At 49.1% G+C, this 23,275-nt stretch overlaps 1 protein-coding gene across 5 annotated transcripts in view; it reads right to left on the reverse strand.

Moving 5' to 3' along the window:
• SH2D4B (SH2 domain containing 4B) overlaps positions 1–23,275 on the reverse strand; it is an 87,422-nt gene that overhangs the window by 15,272 nt on the left and 48,875 nt on the right. For 3 of the 5 annotated variants that reach the window (XR_009005737.1, XR_009005738.1, XM_057531570.1), the window contains exons 5-6: positions 12,832–13,048; positions 8,670–8,803 (exon numbers count right to left, since the gene is read on the reverse strand). The exons of 1 other annotated variant lie outside the window; for it this stretch is intronic. Coding sequence is in view for 2 of the 4 variants with exons in the window: in XM_057531570.1 (XP_057387553.1) it covers positions 8,670–8,803; positions 12,832–13,048 (351 nt within the window). In the remaining 2 variants the exon portion in view is untranslated. The remainder of the gene's footprint in view (positions 1–8,669; positions 8,804–12,831; positions 13,049–23,275) is intronic. One more of the 5 variants, XM_057531571.1, reaches the window with a different exon arrangement.

The following is a 23,275-nucleotide window of genomic DNA, read 5'->3' on the forward strand; positions in this document are numbered from 1 at the left end:
GAAATTATTTGAAAGAAAAGTATGCCCTATCCTCTGCCGGATTTGAACCTAGGAGAATGAATGCACACATGCAACCACAGGCTGATACATTGCTTGAGAATAAAAACAACATGGAGAGCAGCAGAGCTGAGAGATGGAGAGAGGCCAGTTGCTAAAAACTTAAGCTCCCTGGATCAAGCAAAGCCTGAAGCTGGCCTGATGTTTGGGTTTTTCCAGTCACATAAGCCAAAAAATTCTCTTTTGAGTATATCAGTACAATTTTTTTTCTGTTAATTCCAAGTGAATGTAAGTGCCATGAGGGGAGGGAAGTTGTCAGTTTTGTTCACCACCACATGCCCTGTACTTAGTACAGTGTCTCATGGACAACAGAAGCTTAATATTAATAATCAACAAATGATTTAACTGCCTTACACAGCGAGCCTGCTCCCTGGTGCCCCTGCCCAGGGAATTCAACAACCCCAAACTCTGACAACTCCCTGTTTTACTCCATTTACTGCATTTACTCCATGAGGACTCCATTTATTGCGTTTATTGTGGAGACTGGGATAGCATCCTTCAGGAATTCTATGGGAGGTGGCCCCAGCTGCAGGAGGAGCAGACACTTGCCCCAGCCAAGAATAAGGCATGGCAGCTGAAACAGCTGGCCCCACGGCCCAGAGATGGCGGCTGGATGTCTCCTAAAGGAACAGCCATCTCTTCATCCTCAAGGAGACATCCTGCGTGCCCCAGGGCAGTTTCTTAACCTTTGGAGCCTCTAGTTCCTTACGTTGAGATGGCAGCAAGGCCACAGTGCGTCACAGGTAGGAGCGTGGACTGTGGAGCCAGACCACCAGGGTTTGAATCCCACCACCCCCACTTACTAACAGTGAACCGCAGGCAAGTGGCCTCAGTTCTCTATGCCTCAGTTTCCTCATCTGTGAAATGGGGCTAATGCTAGTAGCAAGCACACAGTGTTATTATGAGCATCAAAGAAGTTAAAGTATGTGATGTGCTTAGAAGAGGGCCCCACATACTGTAAGCACCATGGACCTAACTGCTGGTATTATTACCTCTTCCAGAAAGTTGTGCAAAGGGTAAATGAGATACTGGATGTTCGATATTTACTGGACACAAAGCTAGCACAAAGGAAATGGTCACTAAATTACCAGGTAAAACATAAAAGCCAGTGTGAGCCCACACATGAGGCCAACCAACCACACCTCGGGGATACAGACCAGTGCACACCTGACGGAGGAGTGGTACCACCTCAGGTACCCCCTGCCCAGGGATGCCATCAGTCCAAGTGGTGCCTCTGGGCACCTCCAGATAGACACAGCCCCATGCAGGGGACAGGGCCTGGAAACAGGGAAGAAGGGGTTGGTGATAACTTCATGAGATCAGAGAAATTATAGAAAAATAAAAGTGCATTTTCTTTGTACACTTAAATAAACTTGAAATGTGGCTACACAAATGTTGGTAATGCCTTACTGTCTGCAGGGGGCTGACAGTGTATTTGTGATGATTACAGGAGAAAACACACGTTAATTGCAAGCCATGTTGATCCCCTGCAGGAAGTGTTTCCAGGAGGTTGAATCCTAAAGCAGGGGACACCCTCCTGCCTCGTGCACTCCTGGGGGCTGATGTGGGGGAGTGTGAATCACAACACCCAAAAGCAGCATCACTATTTTAAACGAAAGCTGTAAGCAAATGACGCTGACATGTGAATGTATAAAGAACTTAATTACTAAACAGAAGGTAATTTGGGTCTAATAAACTTTTAATAATTAAGCATAAGTGTTACATAAGTCATTTCCAGAAAGCTTCTCAACTAGTGTAGTGACTGTACTTTATTCTCTAGCAAATGTCAAAGCCGCCATATTTGTCTCTCAGATAAACAGAGAAAGAAGAGCTCACAGTGGGAAGGTGGGGGGAGAAAAGTCATGTAATCTGATCTAATCCCCATCAGACTGGACAATCCACACTTTCACTGTCTTGACTGAAGAGCCATCTGGCCTCTGTTTACACATCCCAGCAGTGGGTGCTCCTAGCTCCTGGAGGTAGTTTATTCCATCTCAGGACAGCTAACTGCTAAAAAGATGATCAGACTGAACCAAAGTCAGCACCTTGTGATTTTCACCAGGTGCTCCATTTCTTGAGGCCACTGACCTTGAGGACATTAGTGGTTTGAAGACAGCAGCTGTGCCACCCACCCCAAGTCTTCCACCTCAACCCCATGCCTGTCATCACAAAAATGTGAGGCCAAGGGCTCTGGCATGAGCTGGAGCCCTGGGTGCCAGGGCTGGGATGAGCTGGGGGCTGGGGATTGGTGGGAAAGTAGCCTACAGGTCCCAGAGCAAAAAAAACCTAAAGGCAGTTTCCTGGGTCTAACCTATGATAGAAACTTCCCGGAGTTAGCAAGGTAGGAGGAACCTCTTGTAACCACCAGAAATATGATGAGACTGTCAGAAGTATATTAAATCAATTACATCAACAGAAATCAAGTTGACTGTCACTCTGTGCTTCTATTTAATCCTGATAGAAAATAAAAAATCACTTCTATCAAATCCAAGCCATCTAGGTCCCCCAACCCCTGTCCCTTCCCACACAGTTTAGTTACCCACACCTGTGCATCAGAAAACAATCTCAGCAAAACATCCAAACTAAAAGTGTTAGGTAGACAAGACACAAAGGGTCTGAAATCAGAAACATGGAATTATAGAGAGCAGAAAGGAAAGAGTTACAATCTTGGGGACACCATTACAGTCAATGCTTTCCTAAAGCAAAAAATAATTTCGCTCTTCTTTGTAATCTTTTCTTGATACCCTATAGCCAGTGCACAATTCTTTTAAAAAAGAAGGAAAAAGATTCCTTTATTTCTTAGTTGGAACAGCTTAAACAAGAACTTAAGAGAAAAGTAGGTCAACTGACCTACTTTTTTTATTCTTTAGAAATGTTTGCATTTGGGATCAGATTTGGTGGAAATTTTCCATTCCAAATTCTGCTCAGGAAAGGAAAATTAGCAATCTGACTTGACGAGATGGATTGTGACATGCTAACCGTCCTTCCAAATGACCCATGTGTTACCCCTCACAGCTTTTAAAAAAATTTCAAGATGGGTATCATATTTATAATGAAAAAAATTCAGACTTTTACTTTTTTGTGGGGAAGGCTAAATATGTACCATCTTCCTTTTGTGAACAGTCATTTGATGTCATCTTTCTCTTTACTTCCAAGTGATAGCAGTGGCATACCCTAAGGGTATGAAGCCTCATTTACATGCTTCAAATCCCAATATGCATCTCCAAAGGCTACCATGTTTATTTATTCTATATAACAAGTGGAAGCATTTACTGCAAGTTCTAAACACTTTATAAATATTATACATGTAATCCTTATAACACCACCACTACTTTCTCTACCCCTGGTTTCTTCAGCTAGTCCTTGCTTCACATGGATTTGGTGCCTGGGTCCACACCACCCGGGTCCCCCACTCTGGCTGCCACCTCTCAACAGGTTCCAAAGCCTCACGTAGTTTCCTATCCTTCCACTGATCTTGAAAGCTGAGGACAAGAGCCTAGCTGGCTCACTCCCTCCATCTCAGCCCCAGACACTCTAGCTCCTGAGAGTGACCCCAAAGACCAAACAGGGCATTCCCAGATTTTCCCTCAAGCTGGGCCAGGAGACCAGTGGCAGCTCTGCTCTGGAAGGCCCACGGATTGAGGAGGGGTGAGATTTAAAAGAAAGAACTCAGGCCGTGCGTAACAGAAGTTCAAGTGAATATACAGTAAGGGATTGTGAATCCAGAGGAGGCACTTTTTCGCCCCAATCTCCCTGCCTGGCTAGCGGCATATTCAAGGGGCCACCAGAATGCAGGAAGAAAAACTGGGGTCCAGAAGCCCTGCATCTTGTCCCAGCTCCCGTGCTTCCTGCTGGGTGAATAAGGGTGATTTCTCAAGCTTTCTGGTCATCAGCGTCACCATCTGTAAAGGGCTAACCGTGACCAGCTCAAGGAGAGGTTGAGAGTACCTGTGAGCTGGTGCACGTCAAACCGCTCCGCACGTCTACACAGCTAGGCAAACACGCAAGACTTCACATGTGCTGTCCCAGTGCATGCAGTTGTGGGGGACCGGGGGGGGGGGCGCAGCGAGCGAGACCCCATTCCCACTCAGCCCCGGCCTCCCCAGGCTCAATCCTTCCCACCTCGTAGGGGCTGCCGCCCTGCAGGACTCCCGGAAGGGTCATCCAGACGGGGCGCCCACTGCTATGCCTCAGCTCCTGGACCACAAACAACATCACTAACAGAGACACAAATAAGGCGAAGAAGCACAACAGTCACTGGGAGAAGAACACCTTACTCCACAGCCCGCAGACTCCCGCCCGGGTGCCTGCTCTGTGGCCAGCCTCACACCCTGGCCAGCCTTCCCCATTCTCCTGACCGCCTGAGAAAACTTTCGAGGTCCTGGGGCAATGCCAGCAGAATCACACTGCATCCCAGATGCTAGGGAGAGAAAGCTCTCAAGGGCCCTCGGGCCACCCATCTGAGGCGTCCAATAGCCATCCTGCTGCCCAATAGTAGCTGCAACCATCTTTCTTCTATTGAAGTGAAATGTGTCTCTTTAGAACTCCCAGCCCCCAAGCCCCTTTAATTATCTCCCTTTCTCCAGACAGGACTCCAGAGATTGGGGAGTAGTGGCTCTGTTCCCCGCTTCTGCAAGACAAACATTTCCCCAAATAATCACTAAAAATGACTGCTATGACTTCTACATCCTCCCCCCCGCCCCCTTCAAAGACATTCGGATGCGCTGTGGTCACAAGCAAGGTGGACAAGGAGGCCGAAGGGAGGGACCCGTCCTAGAACCCTGCAGCCCTGAGACCTTCAACACTCCTCTCCTCCACGTGTGCCCTGAAGTCGCAGCACGGGAAGGTAGGAAGCAGTGCCCATTCCACTTAGGAGCTCTGCTTTGCACGGAAAGCCACCCCCCAGCTGCTGGACCCCCGCAAGCTGCACCATCTACATGGTGCTTGTCAGAAAAGGCATGATGTGAACACCCCACCTGAATGCAGGACAGGCCATCAGGAGATCCACTCCGGAGCCCCAGCTCCACCATCCACTGTGCCGCCGCAGTCCCCGCCAAGCCCTAAGGGCCAGTCGCAGTCAGCCAGTGGGCTGCTGCCAGGACAATGAACCATGGACCAAGTGTGACTGTTTTCTAGACTGTTGTCTTTTCTCAGGAAAAGAAATGGGTTCTGACTGAGCCAGTGTTCAGACAGAGGGTATTCTTAATAGTTTTAGATACATGTTAAAGTCCAAAAATAGATATTTTTCCCCCGCAAAGCCAAGCTTATATGCACTAGCTTTTCTCAGGAGTATTTTTGTATACCAGAAGTCTCTCTTAGAACCGCTGGAACATAATAATGAACCGCGGAGAAACGAGGAATGACTTTAGCATTTTCTCTCTCTTTTTAACAGTGGGGACTTTATCAAGAACCCCATGGTCCCAGCAGGAAGCCAGTTCCTCCTTCCCTCCCGCTCTGTGCTCTGAGCCCACTTCCCCAAACTGTTTCCCCAGGGAGGTGGGATCTCTAGTGGCCCACCTCAGTGCATCAGCACTCATGCCAACGGCTCGTTATGGTGGACAGAGCACATTTGTTGGCTTGATCTTCATACGTATCCTGTGGAGTCAATGTTATCATCACAGATGGGGAATTTAAAGGACATACCCAAGGTCACAGAGCTGCTAGGTTCTAGAGGGGGCCCCAGATCTTCAGACTTTTTGTCCGCATCGCTCTTTGGATTACACCTTGACACATCCAAATATGTTTGATAGAAGGGAAGAAAATAGAAGTCACAGTAGTCCTTTTTAACCTGCATCTAAAATCCATCTAAATTAACTAGGAATGCTTTCCCCAGGAAAGAAAAGATTTATATTGGGATTGCGATCGATTGCATTATTGGCTCAAATTCTCCTCCCCTCCCTGTCTTCATACCCTTTGACGCATGGCTTTGCAGTTCCTCACACGAAAGGAGAATATTTTTCCCAGCGCCTCAACTCTGTGACATATTGTGGCCAATGGCACGAGGTGAAAGTGACAGCGTGCTGGTTCGGAGGCTAGACTTCTGGAGCCTAGCGTGCTGCCACGTGCTCTCTGGTTCCTGAGAAGAGCACGCCTGGGCTAGCCTGCCAGTCCCAGGAGGAGCCTGAGAGCTACACGGAGCAGAGCCGCCCCAGCGAAGATGCCCCGCCAAGACCAGCTGGGAGCAGAGCCCCAGCCAACTTGCAGCAGACTCCCTGACAATTAGCCTGTGCGGCAGGAGGTTTCTTCTCTTGTACAGATCAACATGGGGGAGTCCCACCAAGGATGCTGTAGGGAATTGCTACGTTGGAAGAGAAGTTGGACCATACCAGGAGTTCCAGACTTTGGGATTTTAGGTATAAGTAGAAAGTGTGGAAACCAACATGGGGCTGCTCCCTTTTTGCTTTTCTGAGCAAAGGCAATATATAAAAAAAAACTACTGCTTACTATCACCATCAATTCATAAGAGATAGGACATTTTAAAACTAAAACTGAGGAGAGGATATCATCTTCGAGTACAACACAGTCCTTTTCAAGCAAAGATAGTTGGCCACCCTCCATACGTGAGCCTTTTCCTTTCATCTTGTCACAGATCAGTGAAAACTTTGACACATAGCTCTGGTCTGCGGATTAGCAACGTTCCTGCACGCTTTATGGTGGAACTGTCAGAAGAACACGAAATCAGTTACATAAATTTCGAGACTTAAATCATGGCTCTGCTTCTTCTGTGACAATATAAAAACTACACGTCTTTTTCATCAGGATAGAAAGTAAAGCTAAAGATAAATGTAAGCACCTCTGCCGTGCCTTTTCCGTTGGTTGCCACAAGTACAGCAGAGCAGCCTGTGGTTCTGACAAACCCCAACCGTGACAGAATTTTTAAGGTGCACTACGCAGGTGCCCAAGATGCTAGTTTTGTGCTTCCATGATTATGATAATATACGAATGAAAAGGAAAGCAGTGGGCTTCCCTGGTGGCGCAGTGGTTGAGAATTTGCCTGCCAATGCAGGGGACACGGGTTCGAGCCCTGGTCTGGGAGGATCCCACATGCCGCGGAGCAGCTGGGCCCGTGAGCCACAATTACTGAGCTTGCGCGTCTGGAGCCTGTGCTCCGAAACAAGAGAGGCCGCGACAGTGAGAGGCCCGCGCACCACGATGAAGAGTGGTCCCCACTTGCCACAACTCGAGAAAGCCCTCGCACAGAAACGAAGACCCAACACAGCCATAAATAAATAAATAAATAAATAAATAAATAAATAAATAAATAAATAAAAAAAGAAAGAAAGAAAGAAAAGGAAAGCAGTGATGCAAATGGAACCTCCCACAGGGGCTACGGGGACACATAACAGGGACAGAGGTCAGAGGCAGGGAATCCCCGGGACACACAGCTAGGCCACACATGAACGTTGACTGTCGACTTTCTGAGCCATAAAGAGCCACCCCATCCTTCTGTTAGATTTGTGGAGGCCCAGGAGAAGGAAGGGGTCTGAAGGTGGATGGTGGTCCTAACAGATTCTATTATCATTCCAAACTGTCCATACCACAGATGCCAGGCTGGCTCTGGCCAGAGAAATGTGAGCAAAAATGGCATACGTCAGTTGCAGGCAGAAGCTCCGGGAGCCCGTGTGTCCCTGGCCATGCCCCTCTTTTTCCCTCTGTCATGAGGTCACTGGCGTTTCCAGTAGAGGCAACTCCTTCTGTCTGTGGCCCAGATTAAAGTTCACGACCAACTCCCACTGGGCATGTTACATGGGTAAGAAATGAGTCTTGGCTGGCAGACGTCACTGAGACTTTGGGATCATTTCTCACTGTAGCATAACTAAGCACAATCTGACTGACACAATGGGGATGTTATTGAGGTGAAGAACTCAACATCAGTGGCAACAGAGAAAGAGGGTACATTTGTCTTGGATGCGTTTCTCTACCTGATCTCTGAGCAGGTAGGAAGCAGAGGTGAGGGTTGAATACAGAGATGCCTAAGACACAGGGCCCTGGCCCCTTTGAGCCCTCGGCTAACCGGAAAGGCTAGTGTCACCTCTCCTGTGGCTGGGTTTTCTCATTGCTCGCAGGTTAACCTCACTCATCAGGCCCTCAGGGGCCTCACACACCTACCAGGCCCCATGCGGAGACAGAAGGTGCCTCTGAGGAGCCCTGGACGGCCAAGGAGGCTGCGCGGTGAGGGCAGTGGGCAAGGGTCATGTTCCTCCCTTCCCAGCAGAGGGCAGTGCACGTCCAGAGCCCTGGGGCCTGCAGTCCCCTGCACTCCCGCTCACAGACGTTGTGCTTGGTCCCTGACCATCTCCACAAAGGTCACTCGGTGTTTCAGCACACGCCCTGGGGAAATCAAAGCTTGTGCCTTGAGCTCAACACACTCAATGAGCAAAGACAGGACAGACATGACACCTCTCTCTACTCCACTCCCAGCAGGTGAGCCAGGAGCGCTGAGCCTTAGCCTTGGGAGACCGGCCAGTCTTTGCGGGGCCGGAGTGGAATTAGCAGAGTCTAAAGTCCTTGACTCCTCTGACTGTGGCGGCCCTTCAGGACCCCGCACCACCCCCAGAGGGAGGCTGAGACGTGGAAATGATCTGCCCCGGGGATCCGGAAAGCCACCCTACCGTGGAACCAGGGGGCGATGGCTTTGGTGCTCCTCTCAAAGCCAGCTCGGCGAGGCAGCTGTTCCTCCTTAAACCAGCGGACGATGACTTCTCTGGAGGCAGGACACAGGGGCCGCTCCCAAGTCCTGCGGAGACTGAGTGTGGGAGAGTTAGGGAGAGAGCAGAGGGTGAGAGAGGGGAAGGAAGGAGCGGGAGGGAGTGGGGAAGACCGCTGTGAGAGTGAACAATCCCGACGCCCACACTCAGGCCTGTGGAGAGGATTAAATGAGTCCAGGTACTTGAAGGCACTTTGCAGATTATAATGTACCAGCTGTTATTGATTTTCCCAAAAGAAAACTGTTGTCACTTAGCTTGAAAAAAAGCCACGCAGGTGCGAGTGCGAAATAGGATAGGAGGGGATGTCTGAGGGAGGGAAAAGGCATATTTGCCCTCTAGAATGGCCAGGGCATAGACATCAGCATCTATGAAGAAGGATCGTAATGTAATAGGAGCAAAATCATGAATATGCGCGTGTCCTCCGCCCTCCCCAAACCCGCACTGAAGAGAACTCTGGTTTTGCCGCTCCCCGTCTCACCCACCCCTGCCGTCTAAGGGGACACCTGGCTTGGCCAGCTAGCCTTCCATGCTTTATGAGGCAGAACCAGGACAGTGAAGAGCCTCAATCTGCTCTGGAAACGGCTGAGCTTCACCACCAAGAAGTAAGAGGGAAGAGGACAGAGGAAAGGGAGAGGGGAGGAAAGAGTCGCTGCACGGGCTGACTTTTGTTGGAGGAGCGGGTGTGGAATTGAAGATCCTGGGAGGGAGATGAACGGGGGCACTTGAAGAAGGTCTGAGTAATAAATTAGATGCTTTTTGACATTTTCTCATAAGTAAGCCCAGATTTTAATTGTTATACTGTGTCTTCTGAACGTATACAGAGACGGGGCCACGTGAGACCCCACTGTACTACAGCCACACTAACATGAAGCCCAGTAAGGGTTTGACAGCACTTGCCCCATAACAACACACACCACTGTGTGTTGAGGTGATATGCAGCAAGATCACACTGCACTGCTGCGTGGGATGAAAATAGAGCTTCAGCAGACTTTGGGCCCAGCTTGAACAACCACAGCTTTTTCACCCTTCCACCTGAGTGACAGCAGCCTGGCAAATTCTCACACTGTCATCGCTGTCTGTCCACCTAATAGCACTGGCATTTAGAATTCACCACCACTGTCATCGTCGCTTATGAAATAAACGTCAGCACGAAGTCACGACGTCTTTGCATTTCCCCTGCACCAACAAACACTTTGATGCTGAGCCCAGCACTTCCTGGCAAACCCCAGAATGAGCTCCTATTTTTACTCACCCTAACATGAATCCACATACACACACACAGTAGTGAACGCTGTAGATTTTAGAAAAGATGCAAGAAGAAAGACAGAGGGTGAGGTTCCATTGAACAGCTTAAAGCCATCATCAGTGGAGCCGGTGCTCCAAACCCCTTGCTTCCCACTGCCACCTCTGCAGGCTTTTTTTAACCCCCCCACCAGCCAGCTTTGCTCCTCTGTATCCGCCCTTGAGGGTTTCCCTCTTCTCAGGAACCTCAGGTGCTCTGCCTCTTTATGAAGCAGCACACTGCAGCCCTGCCCCAGCCTCTTCCTTCACACTTGCATTCCCCGATAAACAACTGTGCTCAGGGGGAAAAAAATATCCTCTGGTTTCTAGGACTCATTCTCCTTAGAAGGCAAGAGGAGGTTATAAATAACAGCAAGGAAAATTCGTTCACTCTTGTCCCTCTGTTTCTAAGCAGAGAATCTGATTCCCCAGAATATCAATGCTAGGACCAAGTGCTCCAAGAGGCCACCTGGCCAGAAGCCTCACGCCTGCACCTGGAACTCTCTCCCATCAACAATGTGTCTGCCCCCAGCATAACCGGGCGAGCGTGGGCCGGCCGCCGGTGCCAGCACCACAGTGCTGAGGGCAGTGAGGCCACGGGGACCTGTTCCATGGGGCAGCCGCAGGAAGGAGGCTGGTGCATGGCTTCTGGCGCCTGGGTCTGCCGCTGCATCTGCATGGTCCCTGGTCCCCCTGCTCCACCCAAGGCGGCACACTGTGGCTGTCACTTCTCCTCTACTGACAGCCACACACGGCGAGCCTGGAGCCAGACTGCAACACAGTTCATGCAGCTCTGTCTTCTGGGCCTGAAGGACAAATTATATGTCTCCTTTAAAAAAAAAAAAAAAGCACAAGAGGAAGAAGGCTTTTCTAACTATGTCTCCAAATCCAGGAAACATAAAAGAAAATCTGACCTCGTAAAAATCAAGAACTCCTGCATGACAGAAAACATCATCATAAAAGTCAAAAGACAAATGACAAATTGAGGGGAAAGAAATGTTTATCACAAAGAAAAGCATCCCTAATATTTTCCCTAATATTTAAGGAGTTCCTGGAAACAGATGGCGAAAGGACCAATAACACAATGAAGAGGCAGGAAGGGAAATGAACAGACAGAGAAATACCAAAGGCCCTTACACATATATAAAATACTTCATCTCACACATAAATAGAAATGCAAATTTAAATTTTCACTGAGATATTATTTCTCACACAAAACAAAAGTCTGACAACATATTGTTGGCAAGGCTAAAGGATGAGAGTATTCATTGGTACCACCCCTGTGGAGGGCAAGTTGATGGTAACTATCAATACTATAAGTGCACGTAGCCCTTAACCCAGTGGTCCCACTTTTGGGAATCTCTCTTGTAGATAATAGTTTGCATGTGTATAAAATTAATGTCTACAAGGTTACTCATTAAGGGCACTGTTGGTAGTAACCAAAGATTTCAGACAACACCAATGTCCATTAATAGAGGTTTTGAAAAATAAATTAGAGCACAGCCATGCAGTGGAATACTATGCACCTGTAAAAAGAAAACTAAATAAAAATCATCAGGTAAGAATCGATATGTAAAGACCTCCAAAATTTATAGTTAAATGGAAAAAAAATCAAGATGCAGAACCATGTGTATGATAGGCAAACTTTTATGCAAAAAAAAAAAAAAAGAGGGAGATACAACTTTTCACCTTGGCAGTTGCGAAAAGGAACTGGGAGGACACACAAACTAAGAACAGTGGTTCCCTGTGCAGGGAAGAGGGAACTGAGTAGACGGACGGCAAGGATGGGAGTCAGCCTTTTCTCCATGTATCTTTTTAAACTTTCTGGTTTGTGAATCATATAAATGACAAGGAAGGAGGAAAGGAAGGGAGGGAAGGAAGGAAGAAACGCAGATGTGGTCAGTTCTCCCTGGGCTGCAGGGAGAGGGAGAGGGGGTTTTATGAATAATCCTAAATCCCAATTAAAGCAAAACCCAGACAACCCTCTATCATCTGGGGCTGAATGGACTCTTCTGCAGGTTTATTGTGGTTCAGGGAGCAGCAGGAACTCACCATCCAGCCTCTGAGCCCTCACTGGGGCAGCAGACAATCAGCAATAATGAGGAGGGGAACCAGCCTTAGGGCTGGCCTGAGGTGGGCACAGGCGGCAGGTGGAGAGGCTCCAGGCAACCTCCTGATCCTCGGTCCCAGCAATCATGGGCAGTCAGTCACCTGAGTGCCCTTGCCAAACCACTCATCAGCCCAGCATGTGAGGACCCTCCTGCACTCAACTGCGTTCATCTGCAACCGGCTATCAGAACCTGGGATGCACCAGCACTGCCTGTGGTTACAAAAAGCAGCAGCCAGTTCTGGTTCCAGGCTGCTGGGCCACATTTAACCCATTTGAGGTCTTATATTACAAGTTCTTAAACTGGGGTCTACGGATCTTTAAGAGCTGGAAATTATATGCAAACATTTTGGGGTATTTACATATGTGCATTTCGCAGAGAAGAGGGTATACACAGCTTTCTTTAGATTCTCAAAGGAATCCTAGACCCCAAAGAGGTGAAGCCTCCCAGAGCTCCAGAGTTGGTAGAAATCTCCAACCCCGACTCCTCTCCCCCGCTCCTGACCCATTACACAGACTAGGGCACTGAGGCCAACAGAGGGGAGATGACTAGCCCCAAATTTCACAGCAAGTCGGAGGCAGAGCCGGACTGGATCCCTGGTGCCCTACGCCCCAGCCGAGGCCCTCCCCCCAGACACACCGCGGATGCGGATGTGGGATGCGAGGTCCGCGACCCACCTGCCAGGCACGGCCAGGGGTGAAGGCGGCCCCGGGCCCAGGAGGTGGTGGCAGAGTCTCGCCTCCTGCTCGTGGCTCTGGCCGAGCTCTCGGAACCTGGAGCTGAGGCCAGCGACCGTGCCCTTCTGGATGGCGCGGAGGGAGTGGCGCCGGTACTCGTCCCGGGCGCGCTGGGCTCGGCGCCTCCTCTCCTCGTCAGCCGCCTTGGACCGACGCACTGGAAAGGAATAGAGAGCGTGTTCACCAAGACCCGCAGCCCAGGCCATGCACTGAGCAAGCCAGTACATGGCCAGGAGCCCTGGGACTCACCCGGAGTCCCAGGATTCATCCGGATGCACCCACGTGCGCTGCGTGGAGGCTTGGCACCCGGCAATGGCAGGCCCGACCAGAGCCAGCAGCCCTGGGTTAGCCTGTCCCTGTGGGGATAAAGACACTCATGACAGTTTGGGGTGGTCCAGCTGTTCCTGTGGCCCTGTTCCAGAATGAGCAAGCAACTTTTGGATGGAAATTTACATCTCCATGTGTAGTTCTTCCTGGAGTGCCCTGCTCAGAGCAGCTTCTCAAACTCCGTGCCCCGCCCCAAGGACACCTGTCGAAGGGGTTAGCATCTCAAATACCACTGCCACCACCCATGCTGATTACAGCTTTCTCTGTGCCAAGCCCTGAGCTCCGGGCCCTCCCTGCAATATCGCATTGTAGACACTTCCTCCAGCCACCAAGGGAGGAGGGCACGTCACTACGTTTGCACAGAAACCCAGCCTCCGGGAGGTTAAGCAACTTGTCCGAAGTTAAATAGCTAATAAGGGGCAGAGCCAGGGTCGGAACCCAGGTGTGTCTGGCTCTGAAACCCACGCAGCTCTCTACACCACTCTACCCCACTTCTCAAGCTTCCTTCCATTTTAAAATCAGGTGTATCTGACACCAGAGCCCCTGCTCTTTCCTACAAAAAGCCACAAGAGCATTTAAGACCATCCCACCCAACCTCCTCATGTTACTCATGTGGAAACTGCTTTCCAAGGAAGGACGCCGACTTGCCCAGCTGGGTCAGTGGCCAAGCCTGGCCAGGAACCACCCTGTCTGCTACCACAGGATGAGTTGTTGGAAACTCTGGAGTCCCAGTTACGGTACCCTTTCTCCTTGGTGTCCTGTCGCCTTGACAGCTGGTGGGTGAGTGCGTTGGAGGGAAGGGAGAGGATCCTTGGACAGCTCTGTCACGCCGCAGGTTCCAGAATGCCACGAGGCCCCTCTCTCTAGCCTCTGTCTTTTCATGTTCCCCAAGGCAGGGTGGGCATCTGCAAGTTGCTGCTTCTAAAACTCAAAAGGGAGTCCTGGGGCTGGGAAAGTGCCAAGAGAGGGAACAAAACCTGTTGCAGGCACGGTCTAGGATTAAAACCAATTATTTTGCAGTCTGATTGCATCGTGTCAGGCCCCTGTCTGCCTCTAAAATCCAGTCCTTTTGTAGAGAACTCGTGGAGCTGGCCGTGTTCTTCTCGTTGTGCAAGACCGGGGATTGCCCTGGCCCAAGCAGGTCACCCTCCCTGCCGGGAGTAAAATCTTACCCATAGTCTAATTCTACTCCAATCTCCATCCAACACCTGTGTAGCAAGCACCTACAACCTACCAGTCAGGGAACTGTGTTCTGTTAGCATTTGGAGGATACAAGGCACATGGCCCTCATGCGGAAAGAAAGCGCTTCTCCTTCTCAAGTTGTCAAAGTCCACTCTCGAGAAACATAACATCCCCCAGATCTGAGGAAGGCAGCAGGAAGTCTGTCCCTCAGAAGGTATTTATGGATGTGGAAGTCACATGCAGAGGATCTAATAAGCCGAGAGCTCCAGGGCAGGAGGGGAATTTTCTTTGGTCTATTCACTGATGCATTCATATGCATATGAATACATATGTATTCAGTCAGCAGGTGATAATATGCTTGGATGACTGTGCCCAATTAAGTACTTAACTCTGCCAGGCCCTGAGCTGGATATAGAGGCAGCAAAGACCAGCCGTCTTCCCTCAAGGCACTCAGAGCCTAGCTGGGAAAAGAAGACAAATAAATATCTCTAGCGCAAGGAGAACAGGGACTGATGAAGTACTGTCAAGAGATTAGGGGCAGCGGCGCTCACATTCTGTGAGGAAGCCAGGGGCCACCACAGGAGATGGAGCGTCCCACTGGGTCTGGAAAGGTCAACAGGAGTTTTTCCAGAAAAAGAAGAGGGAGGAATCCACCCCAGGGGAAAAAAACCCCTATATTTCCACTCCAGGTACTAAGAACACCATAGTGCCTGCTACCACGAGGCTCAAACAAGGCCAGGTTCCCCAGCACGGGCTTTGCGGTCACTACACTACAAACTAAACACAGAAGCTTGTGCCCTATAAGGGCCAGTAACCTTTGAGTGTTGACAGCCCCTGAGAGACGGTCACACTCAGTGACAGAAGGAAGTCACATGCAAACTAGGAAGACAGATTTTTGGAACTTGGCTAGGAGAGTGCACAAGCTGTGGGTCACAGAGGGACTAAGCCCAGCCTCCTAAAACCCAGCTCTAGCTTTGCCATTGTCTTCCTTGGAAGCCTTCAGTGGCTCCCAATGCACACAGGACAAAGGGCAAACCCCTTGGCCCTTAAGGTGCATCCTGCCCGCCCCACTTTCTTTCCCAGCCCAGTGGGCCTCTGAGCTCCTGCCCACGCTCTGCGTTCGGGCGCCACCAAGCTCCCCACCATTCTGCGAACTCTCCTCTGTGCAGCTGTGTCCACCGACTCAGACCAGCTGTGATGCCCAGGCAGCAGCCTGGAGGGCACTCGGAGGTGAGGATGCAGCTGAGGCTGCACCAGGAAGCCAGCCCTGCCGCCCAGCCCCGACTATGGAAAAGGGACTGATGTGGAGTCAGACAGGGTTAACGGCAGCTCCGAGAGGGCTCTCTTGGGTCTTTTTCTTTTCTCGTGTTCTTTTTTTGAGACATAATTGACATATGTAAGCTTAAGGTGTACTATGTGCTGATGTGATACACTTAACATATTACAAAATGATTACCACCATAGCATTAGCTAACACCTCCGTCAGGTCCCATAGTTAATTTTGTGTGGTGAGAACATTTAAGATCTAGTCTTGGCAACTTTGAAGCATGTAACATATTACTGTTGACTGTAATCCCTGGGCTGTGCATTAGATCCCCAGAATTTATTCATCTTCTAACTGCAAGTTTGTACCCTTTGACCAACATCTCCCTAACTCCTCCCCACCTCCCCCTTCAACCACCCCCCCTTCAACCACCCCCCCCCCCGCCCCCTGGCCCCTGGTAACCACCATTCTACTCTGTTTCTGCAAGTTCGGCTTTTTTAGATTTCACATATAAGTGATATCGTGTAGTATTTTTCTCTGTCTGACTTTTTTCAGTTAGCATAATGCCCTGAAGGTCCATGTTTGTTGTTGCAAATGGCAGGATTTCCTTCATTCCCATGGTCTTTGTCCAATCATCCATTGACAGATGTTCATGTTGTTTCTATAGCTTGGCTATTGTGCATAATGTTGCAATAAACATGGGAGTACAGATATCTTTTTTTTTTTTTTTAAAGGATTTTCTTATTTATTTATTTATTTATTTATTTATTTTTGGCTGTGTTGGGTCTTCGGTTCGTGCGAGGGCTTTCTCCAGTTGCGGCAAGCGGGGGCCACTCTTCATCGCGGTGCGGCGACCGCTCTTCATCGCGGTGCGCGGGCCTTTCTCTATCGCGGCCCCTCCCGTCGCGGGGCACAGGCTCCAGACGCGCAGGCTCAGCAATTGTGGCTCACGGGCCCAGCTGCTCCGTGGCATGTGGGATCTTCCCAGACCAGGGCTCGAACCCGTGTCCCCTGCATTAGCAGGCAGATTCTCAACCACTGCGCCACCAGGGAAGCCCCAGATATCTCTTTAATAGCCTGATTTCATTTCCTTTGGAAATATACCCAGAAGGGGGATTGCTGGGTCATATGGTAGCTTTATTTTTAATTTTTTGAGGAACCTCCATACTGTTTGCCATAGTGGCTGCACCATTTGACATGCCCACCAACAGTGCACAGGGTTGCCTTTTCTCCCATCCTCATCAACACTCCATGCCAGCTTTCTTAAGAAAGTCCCTGAATGCCTCTAGGCCTCACTTTACAGCTCTGTCAAAATGAGAATGACATGAATGTCTGCCACACTGAGTTATTATGAAGATTAAATGAAACATAAAATTCTATAAACTATGAAGTACTTTTTTCAAAGCAATGTCTTACTAAATCAGGCCTCTGACCTTGATCCTTTCTTGAGATTTCCCAAAGCCTGATTCTGGAACCTAGCTGCCTGGGTTCAGATCTCAACTTCATTTACCAGCTGTGTGACACTGGACAAGTTACTTAATCACCCTGGGCCTCCGTTTCCTCAAAAGTAAAATGGACGTAATAAGAGTCCCTACCTCATAAAGTTGTTATGAAGTTGTTAAGAGAGCTAATAATATAAACCACTTAGAACTGTGTCAGGTACATTTTAAGCACCATGGTAAGTGTTAGCGAAAACTTTTATTTTCATTAGCCCTGGCATTGCCATGTTCAAAATATAGCCATAAACAATTCTTGGCCAGTCCAGGAGCGGGCACCCTTGATGCTCGGTCACATGGAATCTGGGTCTGTTTACAAGCAGTGCGGGATCTTAGCTCCCCGACCAGGGATTGAACCCGGGGCCACGGCAGTGAAAGTGCCAAGCCCTAACCACTGGACTGCCAGGTACTCCCAGCTTACCCTAAATTAAGCTTTGAAATCTTAAAAGGTTGCTTCTGTTCCTTCTCTGAATCCGGGATAGATTCGAACTGTATCATATGACTCTGCCATGGAAACCCTTGGCCAGAATTCGAAGTTTTTTCTTCTATCCCATTGAAAACAACCATAAGCATCTTGTGCCCTGAAGTGGCAAGTATCGGACAGTCTTTGTCCCCGGAGGATGCACTGCAGAGACGAGGGCCCCAACTGAGTCACCCGCTTCCTCCCACGGCCCAAGTTCCCAAGGCCTGCATTGCACGCAGAACAAAGCGGGGCCAGGGCCATTCCCACTTCTAAGGTAGGTTCCAGGGTCTCCTTTCTCCATCTGTTAAGAGGGAGAATGAACCTCATCTCTCAGAAATACATAAAGACAGCTGAGCAGCGTGAAAACACTGAGGACCAGAAGAAAAGATGAATTTAGAGACTGAAAAAATGGACCAACCAGAATGAGATTCCTCTTCACACCTATTTGGATAGCTATTATTTTTTTAGTTTTTTAAATTAAAAAAAAAAAGGTGAAAATAACAAGTATTGGCAAGGACATGGAGAAATTGGAACCCTTAGGCATCGTTGGTGGGAATGTGAAATGGTGCAGCTGCTGTGGAAAATAGTACAGCAATTCCATAAAAAATTAAACATACAATTACCGTATGATCCAGCAATGCCAATTCTGGATATATACCCAAAAGAACTGAAAGCAGGAATTCAAACAAATATTTGTACAGCCATGTTCATAACAGCATGATTAACAACAGCCAAAAGGTGGAAATAACCCAAATGTCCATCGATGGATAAATAAAGAAAATATAGTATACACATACAAGTAACAGTATCCAGCCTTCAAAATGGGAGGAAATTCTGACACATGCTACAACATGGACGAATCTTAAAGACATTATGCTAAGTGACTAAGCCAGCCACAAAAGGACAAACATTGTATGATTTCACTTATATTCCACTTACTGCACTTAGAGTAGTTAAATTCACGGAGTAGAAAGTGGCGGCTGCCAGGGGCTACCGGAAGGGTGAAATGAGTTACAGTTTAATGGGGACAGAGTTTCAGTGTGGGAAGATAACCAATGTTGGAGGTGGGTGGTGGTAATGGTAGCACAACACTATGAATGTACTCAATGCCACTGAACTACACACCTAAAAATGGTTAAAATGGTCAATTTGAAGTTGTATACTTTACCACAATTTATTTGGTTTTTATAACCTTTTTGAGGGGGGAGGGCCGTGCCATACAGGATGCGGGATCTTAGTTCCCTGACCAGGGATCGAACCTGCGCCCCTGCAGTGGGAGCACGGAATCTTAACCACTGGGCCACCAGGGAAGTCCCCTACCACAATTAAAATGAAAAAAAAAAAAAAGGGCATTCTGGCTTGGGGAGCAGCGAGCTGAGAAGGAAGAGGCCAGAGCACAGCAGGGTGTCACCATTAGCTAGAAATGTCCCCAGCTGTGTCCCTGCTGCCACCCCTCCGTTCTCTCACCTGCAGATCAGGGGGAAAGATCCCTTCCATCTCTGCTCTCCTAGCACGAGGATGCACCCACATCTGCCCAGCGTGGGACCACCTCCCAGAGCTAAGACACCACCCTCCAGGACTGCCTGGCCTGCAGCCCTCCTGCTCAAAAGAAACCAAGTCCCGCAGTCTGGGGAGTCCGGCCACACCCATGCCAGAGCTGGGAGTTTCAGCTGTCCCAGGCTCGGGGGTGGGGAGACAGCTGAGCATTCTGCTTGGCTTTGCTCCTAACGCTATCTAGCCCAGGACAAGTTTTCATCTCTCTGGGTCTTAGTGTTCCCTCCATGGAAAATAGAGACCATCCCCCCCTGCTTCGTCCAAGGGCTGCCAAAACTGCCAGGCTGCTCGGAATCACGACCCTGCCTGTGCCCTAGCCTCCCGCTCAGTTCTCCAATGCTGAAGAGAAACAGCAGGACTTGGGTTTCCTCTTGGCAGCATCTCTGGGAGCAGTTACAGAGCTCCAGAAATATGGCCAGGCCAGACATTGCAAGAGGCAGGGTTCTTAACACTTTAAATAACACATTCGGGCACTAAAAACACATTTATTCAGCACATGTGTATAGTGCCTCCCTGTGCCAGCTCCGTGCTGTGCAGGCCCGAGCTGTGCATTGCACAACTCCAGGGGGCGCAGTCGCCCATGACCATCATTGATATGTACAGATGTTGTAACAATTTCCTGGTAGATGGCAGTGTAGCGTCTTATAGAATCGGTGCCTTTTTCTAATTTTCACAAGGTCACCATGTCAGCTGGCTGCCTGGCTCCTGCTAGGGGATGTGGATAGAGCAACCAGCAAGACACAGTCCACGCCCTTGGAGAGCTTACTGCCTGGGAGAGGAAACACGCCAGCAAATGGTGAATGGAGCTGTGTGGGGTGTGCACAGGGTGCCGCGGGGCCCCGGAGAGGGGGCACCTCATCCAGGCAGAGAAATCCTCTGGAGAAGGACATCTAAGCTGATGCCTGGTGGACACACAGGATTCAACAAAGAGAGGCCCAGGAGAGGCAATTCTAGGCAGAGGAAGCTCAGGGGCAGAGGCCCAGAGGCAAGAGGGAGTTGGAGCATCCCTCTTAGAATGGCTGGGGGGGAAGCTCCTGTGGGGAGGGGACAAGAGGTGAAGATGCGGAAACAGAAAAGGCCATTTAGGAGACCAATAAATACCGGCTAATGAATTTCAGTGCTTTACCAAAGGGTGATGGACGCCCCTGAAAGGCTTTAAGCAGGAGAGCAGGATGCCCGTTTGCACTTTTCAAAGACTGACTTGGCTATGGTGTTGGAAATGAATCTGACAGGAACAAGAATAGAGGCTTGGAAACCAGAAACCTAGGCAAAGAGCAATGGGGGTTAATGTCAGGACAATGGGAAGGAGGGGAGTAAATTCAAAGAATATTGAGGAGGTCAAATCTTTACAACTTGGTGGTTTGGGGATTGGTAGTGAGCAAAAAAGAGAGACCAGAATGACAGCCAAGTTTCTGCCTCTGACAGTCAGGTGATGAAGCAGGTGGGGGAAGAGGAGGATGGAGTGTCGGATGTGTGGAGGGAGAGGTGCCTATGGGATTCAGGGGAGAAGGTCCAGGGGCTACAAGGTTCTGGAAGATCATTAACTGTTGCTCTTCATGAGACCCGTCTCTAGAGCACTTGCCCATGGTTCTCCCTACCTCTGCCCAGATAGAAAAGACTTAGCGCTGAATAGAATTCAGATGAGCCAGTTACAGCCTGCCAAGAAACCAAATGCTTCAAAGCAACATCAATTTGTAGTAACCCCTTGGGTAAACAGCATAATGTCTCTGAAAATTAGTGAATAATCCTATATACAGGAAAAGGCACCAATAAAGATTTAAATTGTGTATGTGTGTAGACGTGTTTAAATTCTGCTCCGTTTTCTGATGCATGGGAACCTTGGACAACTTGAATTACTATACCTACACTTTATTTCCTCACCTGTAAAATGAGGGCCTCGTAGGGTTACTTTGAGGCATCAGTGAGATTGTACATAGATGGGGCTTGGACAGTTCCGGGCAAGTGGAGGAGGCTCATTAAATATTATCTATTGTTGTTATGATCATGTTGACTGTGAGAGAAGGGGACTGGAATACCACCTTTAGGATGGGTCCAGCCCTGTTAAGGCACAAAGGGGTGAAGGTGGGGAAGTGGTGTAAGAATGGGGGCTGGGTGGAGTCAGGAGCTCTTGTCAGGGAAATGGGAAAAATGAAACTTTGTGAGACGGGTACGTTTCCTGACCCCTGGGAGAAGGGAAACAGGTGGTCCGGATGCTGAAGGATATGCATACAGGCCTCTGGTGACTCAACCTGCTGGAGCAGCCGTCACCTGGGGAGAGGACGGGTTTGGTGCCAAGACAGTGAGCTCTGATGAGCCTCAGGGAAACCCAGTGAGGCTCACCAACAGCTAAACAAGGCCAAAGGAAGGGGCTCTCTCTACCTGGACCCCGAGGCTTCTGAGGCCACCTGCCAACCCTCCTTGTTCTGCTTGCAATCCTGATTGCTGCCAACAGTGACCCCCTGTGGCCACCAGGAGGAACTTCAGGGGTTCCTTAAGACCAGAATGCTCCCCATGCCAGCATGAAGCTCAGAAAGACTTCACTTTGGGGACAATATAAAGCGCCCAGGGATTCCTGAGTAATTCAAGAGGGGAGAGAACCCTAAGCAGGACATGAATCAGGCATGTGGGGACTCATGCTGGCATCATTCTGAGCTGTAAAGCCAAAATTATACGGCACCTGGAGTTTGGGGATCAGTTCAAACTTATGTCCAAGGAGCAACTACACAATTTCCCACCCCATCAGCAGAGAGAAAAAAAATCCTTCCGTGCTATCCTTCAGCTTTCCTTCAAGCCCAAAACTCTTCTTTGCCCACCCCGTCGGCAGACCCACACCCCACCTCCACAGGCCCCTTCAAGCTCTGCCTGTGTCAAGCGCACAGCATTTTAAAATCACTGACTTTAAACCCAGACTCCAGAGCACGTGCCCTTTTAGGAGCGAAGAGAACAGAACCAGCATAACTGGACTCCCCACTGGGCCCGAGCACATATTTTCTCAGCTCTGACCGAAACCCCACAAGGCATGCGACACTAGAGTGCTAGTTATGGGGGGGGGGGGCGGGCCACAACCGGGATCACACAGCTCAAAGAGGGAGGGGAGGAGTGAACAGTCACACAGATCCAATTTTTGTAAATGATACCGTTAACCAAGTCAGGCCGGCTCATCTCTAAATCTCCGGGTGACTAAAGGTTACCTAACTCACGCTCTTCCAAATTCACAGTTGAGAAATTATTAAGTGAATTTCTGCCTGATATATTCAGAGCTTCTCAGAAGCCAGAGCCTGCTCTGCTGTTTGAACTGAATAACTAACTCTGTATTCAAGTGATATTAAAGGGAACAATTCCCTTTTTTTCTAACTTGGAGAATTTAATTTAGGTGTTTTATCGAAAACTGCTGCTCCCAGTAGATTAATGGCCCACTATATCTTTCATATTAAGTTAATTGAGTGCAGAATGGCTTTGCTGGATTTGAATGACAGCCTCCAGAGTTTAGCTCATCATTCTTTAAGAAAGCATAAAATGAGGAACCAAAATCATGGGCCTGAATGATCACATCTTTTCTCTGTTCAGGGTAGCTTTTTCCATTTTCGGTTCCCACACAGTACATTAATTAGCAATCAGGCAGCACTGGGGCCAAATGATTTCCATCCTCCATCACCAATGAAACGCCAGCCCAGCCCATAACTTTCCATCTCATTGTGTAGCTACAAAAAAGAGGGACACTTCGTGAGTGACAGCCCTTCACAGCTTAGAGAGCACCTGTGCTTCCTCCCTCTCATTTCACCCTCAGCTCTCCGTGATTACCCTCATCTTACAAATGAAGAAACTGAGAAACGGCGCAGAGAGAGAACTTGCTCGAGGTCACACACTAGGAAGCGGCAGAGCTAGGACAGGGCTCCCAGGCCGGTGCTCCTTCCCCAGACCACGGTAGCCTCGTGTGACTTCACTCTGTGATCCTTCACTATTTTTTTCAGTATAAATTTTGTCCTGCCTTCTTTTTTCACCCATCTCTTCATCCATTCCAAACTTAAACAAATAAATTCTTCGTTAGCTCTTGCCCATCTTACCTTTCTAGCCTCATTTCCATCATTACCCACCGTG

This window comes from Balaenoptera acutorostrata, chromosome 16, assembly GCF_949987535.1.
Source record: "Balaenoptera acutorostrata chromosome 16, mBalAcu1.1, whole genome shotgun sequence".
In the NCBI taxonomy this organism is placed as follows: Eukaryota; Metazoa; Chordata; class Mammalia; order Artiodactyla; family Balaenopteridae; genus Balaenoptera; species Balaenoptera acutorostrata.